The sequence below is a fragment of the Meriones unguiculatus genome, chromosome 5, assembly GCF_030254825.1.
Source record: "Meriones unguiculatus strain TT.TT164.6M chromosome 5, Bangor_MerUng_6.1, whole genome shotgun sequence".
In the NCBI taxonomy this organism is placed as follows: Eukaryota; Metazoa; Chordata; class Mammalia; order Rodentia; family Muridae; genus Meriones; species Meriones unguiculatus.
In genome coordinates, this window is record NC_083353.1 from 114,925,710 (window position 1) to 114,939,522 (window position 13,813).

Sequence of the window (13,813 nt, forward strand, 5' to 3'; positions counted from 1 at the left end):
TCCTGTTTTTTTTTTTTTTTCTGGGGGGGGGGGGTCGATCCTGTGCCTCATGTGTGCTGCCTAGAGACAGCAAAAGTGAGGCCAAGGGAAGTCAGGCTCAGCTTTGTCTTCAACACATTCTTATTTTGGACTAGGATCGCAGCTCACCTAATGTGTCCTTTCAGAACCTTAATTATGTACTATTTTCCAAGTTTGAGTATAGAATATGGAAGTTAGTCCCTGAGCCCCAAAGGGTTGCATTCGACAGGGTGTTGCTTGGTCTGTAAATATTTAGGGTAGAGGGGAGAGTATTACAAAGAACTTTCTTCTGGTTAAGATAGGAAGAGAAGATCCTTTTTTAAAATATGGTTTTAAGTGCTGTGATATGGCTCAGTAGCACGGCACTTGGGTTCCAGTTACCTTTACCAAACACAAAGTCTTGTAAAGAAAAATCAGGGGTTTGAAGACTTGTTGCATTTTAATGGGCAAAGCAGGGAATAAGAGGCATCCCCAAGAAGGAATCAACGATCTGGGTAGCTATGATCTGGCAACCTTGATCTAGGAAGCTATGGGTGTAGATCACAAGTGCCAAGATTTCTAGAAAAACAACAACAACAACAACAACAACTGGAGGAGACAAGGATGAGGAGCCAGTGAGGGACAAAGGAACCACTACCGTCTGGTAGCCAGATCAGGCTTGGCATTAATTGCTTATGTGTCTCCTGGGAAGGAATGGAGGATAGCTAGGTAAGGTGTGTCTGACTGGCGTAAGAATCCTGGGATTTACCCGAATTATTGCGGATGGTGTTGCTGCAGCTTTCAATTATGACCCCTCCATTGGGATAATGAGGAAACAAATCAAAGGAGACATCAGCGGCCATGGTGGAAAACGTCAGCCCACATTTCCCAAAGGATCCCATCAGGATGCTAACTGTTACTGTCCAAAGCTATCCTGTGGGAATTAGTGAGCCGAAGGATATTGGGAAGTGTCTTTAGCAGAGCGCTTTCTAGAAGTTTCAGTCTGCTCACCGAGAGTCTCAGAAAGATGATTTCCTGGGAGATAGCATCCTGGAAGTCTTCATTGAACTGTAACTCTCTTGGAGTCCACCTCTAGGGAATGCTGTGTTGGAGAATGGGAAGGCAAACTGAAGTGAGCCTCAGCTCCATTTAGAGACACCCATGCGTTCTTCATGGTGCCAGTCACTGTGAAACAAAAGGATGTAGAACAGGCAGTCAGTCTTCAGAAGAGAACAAGATGCTCGCATGAGTCTGGCCGCCGGAAGGAAAGTGCAAAATGTGTGAGGCAAGCTACACAACTCCGGGGATTTGGAGATGAGCCCAGCTGATGGTACATGGCAGCGGTTAGAGGACTCCTGGGAGGCCGTGGGTCTGGTGCCTTAGAAGACTGTGTGATGGCGGAGAGCTGGCACAGGCACTTAAACAGCATCACCCACCATGATATGTCATGCTCCTTAATCATCTGGGCAGTTTCTCCAACGGCACAGTTTCTCAGGCAAACCAGGGGCCAGCACGGTGTCTAGCGAGTTGGCTTTTAGTGCCTCTGACATATGTGCTGTCCAAGCGGCAGAACCCCCTGCACCTGAATCTGAGCTTAGGGGTCATCAGAAAATGAAAAAGAACATGACATTCTCTTGCTTTAGGAATTCATCTTGAAGCTAGCCATTGTGGGAAGGCCTGTCAGAGAGGCCTGCTGCCCACTGCTAAGGAGTAAACTGTGAATCTTCCTGGCGCAGTGTCTGTAGTGATTTCATTTGGCAATGCTCCTCTTGATTCGCCAGGAGCTCCTTCGAATGCCTGGTGATTGATAATCCAGGTTGGATTGGCAAATAGCTTAATGATGTCTCCTGAGAATTTGCATGCTGTGTTCACCCATGCTGCGCAGAAGGTCCAGGCAATGAATTTTAAGATTCCCCAATGACCACCTTGAGACTTTGATGTTTATTAGCTGCCATTTTAGCCTGCAGAATTACAGAAGAGAAGTATTGTTGCTTCCTCAAACTCCCAGCTGTGGGGCACATCTCTTTCATCAGGGACTGGGCTCCTGTAGGTGAGCTTGAGGCATGAAGACAGGGGCAGGAGGTGGTGGGGGGGAACAATGCAACACCCCTGCCTTTGGTTTACTGTCCTGCAAAACATGTAGCTTCTTCCTGTATCAGCTTTCTGGTTAATGTCTTCTCTCTCCTTTCTCAACACCGGCACCAACTCCAGGAACGTTCCCAGGTTTGATTCTCAGTGTGACAATTCGAGTCCTGTGTCTCCTTTCTCCTCGCAACACTGTGTTCTTGGCATAGACTCCTTGTAATTGTGTCACGTGGCAATTCATGTCTGATAGTGTCCATTCCTCAACCCAGTTTGATGTACTTGTGGTGTCTGGTCCTGACCCACACGCCCAGCTCACCCTCCTTCCTGTTTACTGACTCTGTTTACTGACTCTCTGGTATAGGAACACTCCCGGCCCGAGTATGAAACCAAAGTACGGGAGAAACTGTTAAAGGAGAGCAACAAGTTGGCATCTCAGAAGCTGGAAGCGAATCCACCTGAGAATGACGAGGTAAGACGCTGTGTCCGTAGCTCTTTCTGGTTTAGTGCCTGCTGTCATGCTATTTGGAAACCTTCGTGATGTGACACTGGCTGTGAAAAGGAGTGACTGTGGGTGGGATGGAGTGAGAGCTTGATGTCCCTCTCCATCCTGTAGCCTGTACCCTGGGGAACAGGCTGTCATGATAGCTAGTTCCACTGAGGTCCTCGTGGTACCGTGCGTAGACAAAAGGAGAGGGCATGTTGAAGAAGAGAGAGTCCATTGCAGGAGTGGGTCCTGTGGACAGCATTACCTAAGTCCCCACTACCACCACACTGCAGCTAACCCCCGCGGAATCAGAATCCTTGCTCCACGCCAGCCACCCTCCTCAGTACACCGTATTTACATTTATTCTCAGGATAAATCTCCGAGGCTGGTAAAAATGACACGAAAAGCAGAGCTCACGAAGAAAAGTTATATCTAAAGACGATGTCATTGGCTAGAAGTCACACACCCAGTCAATGTGGCCATGTATTTAACCACCGGCCCACAGTCCTCAGAATGCACTTGGCAAATCAAAGGATCAAGCAGAAAATGGTTCTTAGGGCCCATAGAGGCAAATGCATGCCCGTGTTTGCTTGAGTTACTTACATGAGGTTTCCTACATTTCGTTCTTGTGGGTGGCCCGCAGGAGGAATGTGGTGTTAAGCATGCTCTGAGCTTAAAGAAGTGCTGTGATTTGTAAATATGCATGGCATGTGTGCTTGTGTGTGTGTGTGTGTGTGTGTGTGTGTGTGTGTGTTGCGGGGGAGTGAAGGGAGGTCCTCCTTGGCAGTACCTGTCTCTGAGTGCCACCCTGCTTTTAAATCAAGACTGTGTGTTTATGTCTTTCCTAAATCTGATTTCTGGAAAAAAAAAATCAACAAGAGTGAAAATCTGTTGTTTTTCAATGTGTCTTTTCTTCATCCTGGATGTAAATTCAAGTTTCATTATATTTTACATTCTTTAAGTTGCAACCATTCATGTTAACATGCAAATTTATGCAAACACCAAAACAGAAGAATGTGGTGTTTTTGAGCCCAGAATACTAGCATTAAGAGAAAGAGAGAGAGAGAGAGAGAGAAACAGAAGGGATGGGGGCCTGTTTTCTTTTTCCTCCTTTATCCAAAGAGAGAGTCCAACAGCATCAACTGTTTGGAGAAATTGTGAATTTGGTTTTAGAAGACTAATCGCCACGGCCACTTTCATCGCGAAGCACGTATTCCGTGTTCTGTCAGCTGCAGCAACTCCGCGCAACCTCCCCCCCTCACTTTAGAACAGTACACAGTGGATCATTGGATGGAAATCACGTATAACTTTTATTGACCTGTGGCCCATTTAATGTTTTAAAATATTTTTTATTATTTTAATTACAAATATGTGTGTATGTGAATGTGAGTGCAGGTGCCTTTAGAGGCCGGAGTTGTCTGATCCTCCCGGAGGAGCCGGGGTGTTACAGGTGGTTGTGAACGGCTTGATGTGGGTGTTGGGAATCAAACTTAGTTCTTCCTCTGGAAGAACAGGAAGTGCTCTTAACCATGGAGCCATCTCTCCAGCCCCGACTCATTTCATTTTAATTGCATAGACGGGAACGCCAATGAGCTGGAATTGTGCACAACGAGGCTATGGTTCTAATATAAATATTGCTTGACTATATATGCATGATAGGTCAGATGACTTTCGGGAGCTATGAATAATTGAAAAACATCTGAATGCATTATGAATGATGCGTATGTTTATGTTGTAGCAGTCAGCATCTCTTTTTCACCACGCTGTGGAGGATGCAAAGCTTAAGGCACCTAATGCCTTATGGGCAGTGGGAGGAAGTGGGTTTCCCAGTGCTCAGTGTGAGAGAAACATGGCCTGTGTTTGACTGTCGGGAGCCGAGTTCTCCTGTTCCTTCTGTTTTGGTGATATTGTAAATGCTTCTTCCTGCGCTACAGCTCTAGCCATTGGCGGGTGACAGTGATGGCGGGCACGCCGCTGCCTCGGTATCTGATGGAACGGGAGGAAAGAATTGTGGTCAGTACTTAGTGCAGAACAGACTTTGGGGACATCAAGAAGTATGCAATAGCTATGAAAGGCATCTCTGATGAACAGACTAGAATTAAGAACTGAAGTCTAGCTGTGCTTAGATGCTCTTCTTTCACCCCAGTGGTTCAGCTGGGCACCCACTTAACTGTTACCCTGAGGCTCCATCTTCTCTCCATACCTACCTCCCTAGTGAGTGATAAAAACACTACCTTTTTCTGAGGCTCAGCTTGGCCCAGGGCACTCCCTAAGAACACACAGCTATTTGTGGGAGAGCCAGTCAGTAGTTCTATTTAACTCCAGAAGTCTACTGCTTTGTTGTTTTTTTTTTTTTTCCTTTTAAATTTTTGAACATATATGTATGTTAAAAATCAAGAGTTAATTCTCATACTTTAGAAATCACCCTGTTCAGTCCAGGCAGAGTGACACATACAGCATTTGGGAGGCAGCGGCAGGAGGATTAGGAGTTGCAGTTCACCTCCATCCAGTATTTAGTGAGTTCCAAGTCAGCCTGAGCTGCACGGGACCTAGTCTCAAAATACCACAAAAACAAAACATAGCCTACAATTCACCCGTACAGTTCAGTAGCTTTCAGTGCCATCCTAGATTTATGCAGCTGGTCCCCACAATATGTCTTCAAAGTTTTATTGTTCCAGCTAGAAATCCTGTACCCAGCTGGGGACATAGCTCAGTGCTGGAATGCTTGTCTAAAATGGACACGCCCCAAGGTTCACTCCCCAGCACTGCAAAGCAAAGCAGCACAAAGGAAAACAAAAACCTTAAAATAAACATAAAAAAGAAACGTCCCTAGACCTAGTTGCCAAGTTATAGAAAATAACTAATGTTCTCTTGGTGTCTTGAGATACGTTGTTCTGGAGATTCACGAAAACGAAATCACTTAATAATGTGGGGTTTAGCTTCTCACTTGGGAAAATTGACCTATGTCATTAGCTTATGTCCAAATCTCCCTAATTTGTATTGCCAAATAGTGTCTCATGTTATTTCCCAAAGTGGTTGCTTGTTTTATATATTCCAACCTTTGGTACGTGGTTATGCCATTTCCACATCAAACATTTGCCATGTGTGTTTTAACTTTATCCATTCTACTGATATGAAGTGCTGTTTCATTGTTGTCTTAATTTGCATTTCCTTAATGAATAATGATGCCAAACATCTGCTTGTATGAGGTTGGTAATTTCTGTGACTACTTTAGAAAATTGTCTAGTTAAATCTTCCACCCATTTTAAAATTATGTTAATTGGTTTTCACTATAAAATTATTAGTTTTTTTTGTATATTTGGGATGCTAGCCCTATATCAGATAATATCATTTATAAACATTTATGTATTGTTTTATTGATGATATTATTTGATACCTATTTTTCCTTTTGTCGATTGTACTTTTGTGTCAGGTGTAAGAAATCATTGCCTAGTGCTCGCTTCAGCAATTCATATACTAAAATTGGAGCAATACAGAAAAGATTACCATGGTGTCTGGGCAAGGATGACACACAATTTGTAAAATGTTTCATAGTAAAAATAAATCATTGCCTTTCTCAGTGTTGCTCAATGATCATGAAATATTTTGTAGTTCTAGCCCTTATACTTAGGTTTATGAACACTTGAGTTAATTTTTGTATTTGATATAGAGAATCCAAATGAAGATCTTGCAAGTGGACACTGTGCTTTCTTATTTAAGTGTTATTATACCTATTGAATTATTTTGACATTCTCATAAAAATTAACCTAAGATAAATGAATGAATTTATATTTAAGCAGTCAATATTCCATTGATATACATGTTGTTGGATAGAAACAGTGAGAATGGAATTGTCTTATGCTTGGCCTTAGAAGAAAAAAAAATCATCTTTCAACATTAAGTGTGTTGCTAGATATATCCATTGATTAAAAAAAATATATAATTTCCCCAACAACAGTGAACATCATGTCATGACGACACCGATTAGAAATGACATGTCTGTACTGTGATAAGGTGTTAACTTTTTATTCCTGTTGAGGAGGGTTAGCATGGTGAAGCTAAGAGGTTAACACACTCCACGTCAGAACCTGAATGGACCACACCACTTTCACCGTGGTGAAAGTACAGCCCCTTCATGGGTCTCTTCTGTCCCTTTTGTCACATGGAAAAATTAAAGCCTCTGCCCTTCAGAAGGTTGGTGATTTTCGTTGCTAATGGTGTCATGATGATGATGGTCATCAGCCCATCACCTCAGCAACTGGACTGCCCATTGTATAGCTCTCATAGCATTAACATGGCTATTCTGAGAGGTGCTTTCAGGGATCTTGACATAAAAGAAATGGTAATAATGATGATGTAAGTGTTCAGTGCACTTAATGCTTTGCAGTACTACTCTATTTCCGTTCTAAACCCTGTTGGTCCCCAATTCTGAGATGAGAAAAATGGAGATTCAATAAGGGCATTCATTTGTTCAGTCTAATCTACATGTGGTAGAACCAGTGTCCCGAGTCCTCCTGAGTCCTCCCTCAGAAGATACTTGCACCCCATAAGGAGTCACATTTGGTGCTTTTCTGAATGAAAGGCAGGGAGGATTAGAGTGGTTTTTGGAAACCTGGTAAGCGAGAGTCGTGCCTAGCTAGTGGTTCTGTGTATATCTTAGCAGAGTCATGCTTTAGTTGCTCAGGCAGCAGTGTGTAGAATTTGCTCAGCATTCAGCAAACAGACAGTAAAGGGAATTCAGGACAATAAGCACCAATAGATGCTGCATTTAAGAATGTGCTGTAGTCTGGAGCTGTTAGTAAAAGAAAATTAGTTGGATTTGCTTCCTGAGCAGATAGAATCTTTATCTAGAATACCCCTTCCTAGACAGTTGGGGCAATTTCCTAAAATCCCTCACTGCCAGTATAATCTCTTTCTCTCTTTATATAAGATGGAAGAGCTATAAGTTGAAGCAAGATGCGGGATATGGGTGGTGAGACTGAGAAGGTAAGCTGGGTTTTGCCTGTCAACCCTCTGAGAGTTCACCCTATGTGTCCTTTACTTCCACGAACTTTCTATTACAATGTAGCCCAAAAGCAAAGCTCATTCTACATAGAGCCCTGGAGAGGACCGTAACACAAGGAACAAATTATAAAGGTGTTAGAAGACGTGGTGCTGAAGCAAACAGCGGGGCACTGAGGCAAGGAGGTATTAGTGGCTACCCACTGGAAGGACGAAAAGGGAAGTGGAAGCGATACTATCAGAACCTGGAGTCATGACCACCTGACAGGAACTGGAACCCTCCAGGGAGAGCAACCCTTCTAAAGCTGAGAGAACACTGAGGAGAGCCACCTCAAATCCCTCAAGGCCCCACCCTCCAGGTTTTCGCCAGAACCTCCCACTAGGACAATATAACTAGAGGTCAGTCAAGAAGTCATTCTGGGGAGTACGGGTTTTAGAAATCAGTACCTTGATTCGGGGAGCAGAGCTGCTTGCAGTGGGGGTGGGGGTAGGAGGGTGGGAGGTTTGGTGTCACAGAAAAAGTGGGTGTGAGAGCATCTCTCAGAGTACTGGCATGAAAGTCCAGTCAATACATTAATCTGATTCTAAAGTCTGTTAACCACAGACCATGGGCCCTGGCTTGGGTGAGGAGATGAAAAAATTATTGGAGACTAGAGAGTTAAACATTTGGGGAAAACGCAAGAATACTCACCACTGATGTTATGAATGGACACATAATCACTCATTCAGACCATCCCATTGAGCTGCTAGGAATATTTGTGCAAGAATGTTAAGAACAATCGTATAAGTGACAGAGAGAGAGAGAGAAAGAGAGAAGGAGGAGGAAGAGGAGAAGGAGAGAGTGGGTAGGGGAGGGGGGACTTCAAAACAAAATCTATTAACTGGTTCTGGGAGTTACCTCATGAAACTTGTTTCACCCAAATATTTACTTAATGTGGATGCAGGACCCATCCCCCAGCCCTGCCTGGCACGCCTTGTGATGTTCAAGGCCATGAATGTTTTATGGGGAACACTGAAACTAAGGGAGCTGGGCCAGGAGGAGGCGCGCGGATAGACGGGTGTTAATTTACTGTTCTGTGTACCACCCTGGGGACACTTATTTCTAAAGAAAGCTCATCAAAAGTTAAGGCATTGAAACATTTACGATATATGCCTCTGGCAGGCCCAACAAACAAACATGTGGAATAAATTATGCAAAAGTGTACAGCCTTCAGCAAGACGGGGACAACAGTACCCAAAAGCTGAATGACTTTCAGAGCGTGCAGTAGCGGGAGGCCCGGGGAACAGGGCGGAGGGCCTTTCCCAAGTCTCTCACTGTGAGCCAAGGGGGTACGCATCCAGATTTTCATGTAGTCTCTTGGTAGCTTGTTAGAATGTTCTACAGCTCAAAGTTCCCCTAAACCCTCTTCTGAAAATAGTTAATAACCATGTGAGGTTCAAAAATAGAGTAAAGTCTTTTAGTCTCTTCTTGGGGATAAAGAAGGATTCCCATTGGCAGAAACATGAACATACAGAAAAAGACTCAGTTTGCCAAAGATTGCCGTAGAGAAGAGAAGATGGATTCGTCTCTGAGATCTTTTCATTTCTGCCTGCTTCTCATTTTTCTGATCAGAGTATCTGTGGACTTTCAGTATTGAGGAAGCTGTGAACCATGGTTTTCTTCTATATGACTTTATGCACTGAAAGATGATGGCCACCTAACCTGAAAGACATTTGAGATAGGATCAGTACCTGTATTTCTCAGACCTATCCTTGAATTCAGTGGGTAAGTTCTGAAGTCTTGTGATCCTAGGGCAATTGTCCTTTCTCTCTTGAGATCTTCATTGCTGGTGAGGAGGACAAGGCAACAGTGTCACTAACAGCTGTCGTGGAGCTTATACAATAGACATGTTACTAAAGGCTGGCAAGTCTATATACTACTGTTTGTTTCTATTCATTTTTAAATGATTGACTTTGGTGCTGGCTCTTCTTTCTTCTACTTTCTCATTGTGTGACTATCCTCTGTCATCTCTCATGGGGTGTGGCTTTCATTTCTCACCTATGGGCCCATCTCCACAGGGAAGGTCTAGCCAAAAGAAATGGTTGCCCAAAGAAGCAGGGAGATAGATGGAACAGAGGGACCAAAACAGGACAGTCAGTTGTGTTTGGCTATAGGATTTGTGTGTCTTCCTAGAAGTAATAAAGGATATGAACTTGGAATTGGATTCCTCAGCCCTTTCACTCTTTGGTAGGCTTCAGCCACATGACTAACCTAGGGAAGAAGAGGGCTAGGGAATGTAGTCTTTGGTGGAGATCTTGCAAGCCACAGAGACTAGCCACCAAAGAGACATTCTCTTCTTCAGTGTGAAATGGTGAGGGCAGTGGAATGTGGGCTGGAGATGGTGGTGAGATGGGTTCAACTGTGAGAAGGCAGCAGGTGATTCTGACTGACTGTCACCTCTTGAGAATTCCCGTGATAGGAAATGGGAAAGGAAAGAAGGATCTGGGAGAGGGACGTACTGTTTTAAATCAGTGAGTGGGGAGAGGCAGCCATCCACGATGTCTCCACAGTTCCTGGCTGGCCCCTTCAGGAAGTATGACCCCTCACACTTGGGACTGATCCTTTATGCACAGAGTTCAATACAGTTTTACATGTTGCTATAGGTAAAGCTTATATTTATATTTGTATTTATTTTTATTAACAAATGTACTGTTTGACAACTTGATACTTCTTCATAATGCATTTTGGTTAACCCTCATGCCCCTCCCACCCCTGTCAGCCCCACTTCTTCCATGCAAATCTCTATGCTATATTCATGTCTTTCGTTTTACTCCCTGCAGAGTTTACTAGGACTATCTGCATGACCCTGGCTTTGAAACTACCTTTTAGAGCCTGGCATGGCTACACAACTACTTCTCTAGAACCCTGAAGGGAGCACCAGGGGCTACACAGCTGGATACTGTTCCTCCTCTTCTTTCCGAATCTGTTAGTTGCCACAGGGCCTGGGCAGACTCATTTGTTCAGACCCAGTGCTAGTGAGCACAACTGTTCTGGGTTCATGATTGCCATGGCAGTGCCAGGCTTAGAAGAGGGCATTTTAAACCCTTCTCTCTATCTTCTGGCTCTTACATTCTTTCTGCTGTCACTCGTGCAATGCTAGTGAGCCTTAAGGGGGTAGTATATATGTCTTGGCACAGGCTGAGCCCTCATCTTCCCTTTTTTCTTTTTTTTCTCAGCATCTTGCGGAGCCATGGGTCTCTGCATTTACCTCCACTCACTATGAAGAGAGACTTTTCTAAGTTTGAGAGTAGCCTTTCTCTGTGAGTATAAACATAGGCATTTAGAAGGTGATTCGATTCTGTCAGTTTATCTGACTGTCCATTGCAGGTTTCCTCTCTAGGCTCCAAACTCTTCAGTCAGAAGAATGTTAGCAGGTTTACAGTGCTAGGCGTGGGTTGCCTCTTGTGGAATGGGCCTCAGGTAATTATGGAGTCATTGGTTACCTGCAATATAGTCATGCCACCCTTGTACCAGTGGGCACACCTTGCCTGGGAAGTTGGAATTCTAGTTCAACGAGTTCACAGCTAGATAAGAAATCTGATCTCTTGTTCTCCCAGCAGTCTGAATAGTGACACATGGCACTCTACAAGCTAGGATGCAGAGGGGTTTTGTTCAGCCTAGTTTCGGCTTGGTTTCTCTATATCTTGAATCCACGTGTGTGGTGTTTTCGGCAAAAAGGCCTTATCAACTAGTGCTGGTGGCAGAATGGCAAGAGCATGTGTTATTTTGTGGTACTCTGGGGCACGGCTGGCCAACAGCTCATATGGAGATTCACCTTACCTGTCACTATGGTTTTTGTTTAGGAACTTATTACCTCTAGGGTCAGCATTATCTAGCCTATGAGTATTTTATAAAAGTTTGCCTCCAAACTTTTCTTTATGTTTTTTTTTTTTTAATTAGTTAACCGAATTGGTTTCCAGGTGGCTTTTTCATAGCCCTTTCATTTATCTCTCTCCTGTCCTTCCCTTTATCTCCCCATTTCCTCCACTCTCTTTCCTGTTTGAACTTTTCCATGACCAGTGTCCCCCAAATCCACGCTAGCTTTACCTATGAGATATCCCCCTTCCCTTAAAGGAAATCTCCTCAATGCCTCTTTCTACTTTCTTGGCTTCCATAGACAATCCAAGCTAAACACACAAAACTAAAGAGTCAACAGTAGGTTCCACATCTCTGTGAGAGCATGTGGTGTTTGTCTTTGTGAGCCTAGGCTGTCTTGCTCACTGTAATTTCAATCAGTAATTCCATCCACTCACCTGTAAGCTTCACTTTTATTTACAGTTTAATAGCATTCCATTGTGCATATGTGCTACATTTTTATTATCCATCCATCAGTTGATGATATCTAGGCTGGTTCTGTTTCCTAGGTGTTGCAGATAGAACTGCAATGAACATGGATGGCAAATGTCCCTATAGGATTTAAATTCCTTTGGGTATATATTAAGGAGTGGTGAGGTTGGAGTGTTCTATTTCTGTACTCATTTCTAAAGGAGAGGCATCAGTGGGTGCCCCCATCAGCAGTGTCCAGAGTCTCCTCTTTACCCCATCCATGTCAGCTTGTATTATCATTTGTATTCTGGATGATGGCAATTCTGACTCGGGTGAGACAGAACCTTAAAAGTAATTTTAATTTACATTTCTATGACAGCTTCAGACTCTGAAGACTTTTAAAAGTGTATTTCTAACCATTTGTGTTTCTGCTTAGGAGAATTCTCTGTTCAGTGCCACAGCCCTTTTTTTTTTTTTAATTGGGTTGTTTGTTTTCTTGGAGTTTAGTTTTTTTTTTTTTTTTTGAGCCCCTTGTATATTCTAGTTACTGTCTATCAGATGTATAGCTGGCAAATATTTTCTCCCGTCCTGTTGGCAGCAACTTCACTCAATTAGCAGTTTTCTCTGCTATAGAGAAGCATTTTAGTTCCACGAGATCAACACATGTTGCTTGCTGGTCTTACTTCTTGTGCTATTAGAGTCTTATGAGTATGTGGCTTACTTTTAGTAGGATGACTATTTCCACAATATTGATTTTTCTGATTTATGGTACTCTTTCCATCTTCTGCTGCCTTTCTCGATATTTTTCTTTGGGGTCTTGGCCTTTGTTGTAGATGTCTTTCATTTCCTTGGTTTAATTCATTTCTGGCTCTTTTTCTTTCTTTCTTTCTTTCTTTCTTTCTTTCTTTCTTTCTTTCTTTCTTTCTTTCTTTCTTTCTTCTTTCCTTCCTTCCTTTTCTTTTTTATAATTTATTTACTTTATATCCCTATTGTAACTCCTCCCTCCTCCTGGTGCTAACTTTCTTCCTCATTCCCCCTCCTCCTCTAGTTTTCAGAGAGGGGAAGCCCTTCTCCCCTATCAACTGACCCCAGTCTATCAAGTCTCATTAGGACTGCATGGATACTCTTTCTCTGTGGCCAGGCTGGGCTGCCTTGACCAGAGAAGTGATCAAATAGCAGACATCAGAGCCCATGTCAGAGACAGCCCTTGCTTTTATTACTAGGGGACCCTATTTGCCCTTCTGAATGAGAATTAAGCATCCTCCCTAGAGTCCTCCTTGTTACTTAGGTTTTTTAAGTCTGTGGATTGTAGTAAGGTTTTCCTGTATTATATGGCTCTTATCCACTTATAAATAAGTATATACCATGCATGTCTTTCTGGTTCTGGGTTACCTTACTCAGGATGATCTTTTCTAGTTCCATCCACTTGCCTGCCAATTTCATGATTTCGTTGTCTTTAATAGCTGAGTGTTATTTGATTGTGTAAATATACCACAATTTTTGTATCCAATCTTTAGTTGAGGGACATCTAGGTTGTTTCCAAATTCTGGCTATTATAAATAAAGCTGCTATGAACATAATTGAGCAAATGTTCTTATTTTTTGTGTGTGACTATTGTGAATGAGATTATATCACAGATTTCTTTTTTAGCATGCTTGTCATGCTAAAAGACTGCTGCTTTTATGTGTTAATTTTGTATTTTGCCACGTTGCTCAGAGTGTTTATCAGCTCGGGAGAGTTTTTGGTAAAGTCTTTAGGATCTGTGATGTCTATGGTCATATCATCTGCAAAAAGGGATACTTCAAAGTCTTTTCCCTGTTTCTGTAGCTTTTATTTTTTTTTCTCCTTGTTTGCTTCTCTAGCTAAAGCTTCAAGTACTGTATTGAATAGGAGTTGAGTAGATAATCTTGTTCTTCACCTTTGTGGATATGCTTTGAACT

At 42.9% G+C, this 13,813-nt stretch overlaps 1 protein-coding gene and 1 non-coding gene across 2 annotated transcripts in view; both read left to right on the top strand.

Moving 5' to 3' along the window:
- Ano2 (anoctamin 2) overlaps nucleotides 1-13,813 on the top strand; it is a 337,785-nt gene that overhangs the window by 181,086 nt on the left and 142,886 nt on the right. The window contains exons 14-15 of the mRNA XM_060383365.1: nucleotides 2,209-2,220; nucleotides 2,444-2,551. Coding sequence (XP_060239348.1) covers nucleotides 2,209-2,220; nucleotides 2,444-2,551 — 120 coding nt within the window. The remainder of the gene's footprint in view (nucleotides 1-2,208; nucleotides 2,221-2,443; nucleotides 2,552-13,813) is intronic.
- LOC132654408 (U6 spliceosomal RNA) lies at nucleotides 6,020-6,125 on the top strand. The gene has a single exon (XR_009592062.1). It is a non-coding gene; the product is annotated as a U6 spliceosomal RNA (small nuclear RNA).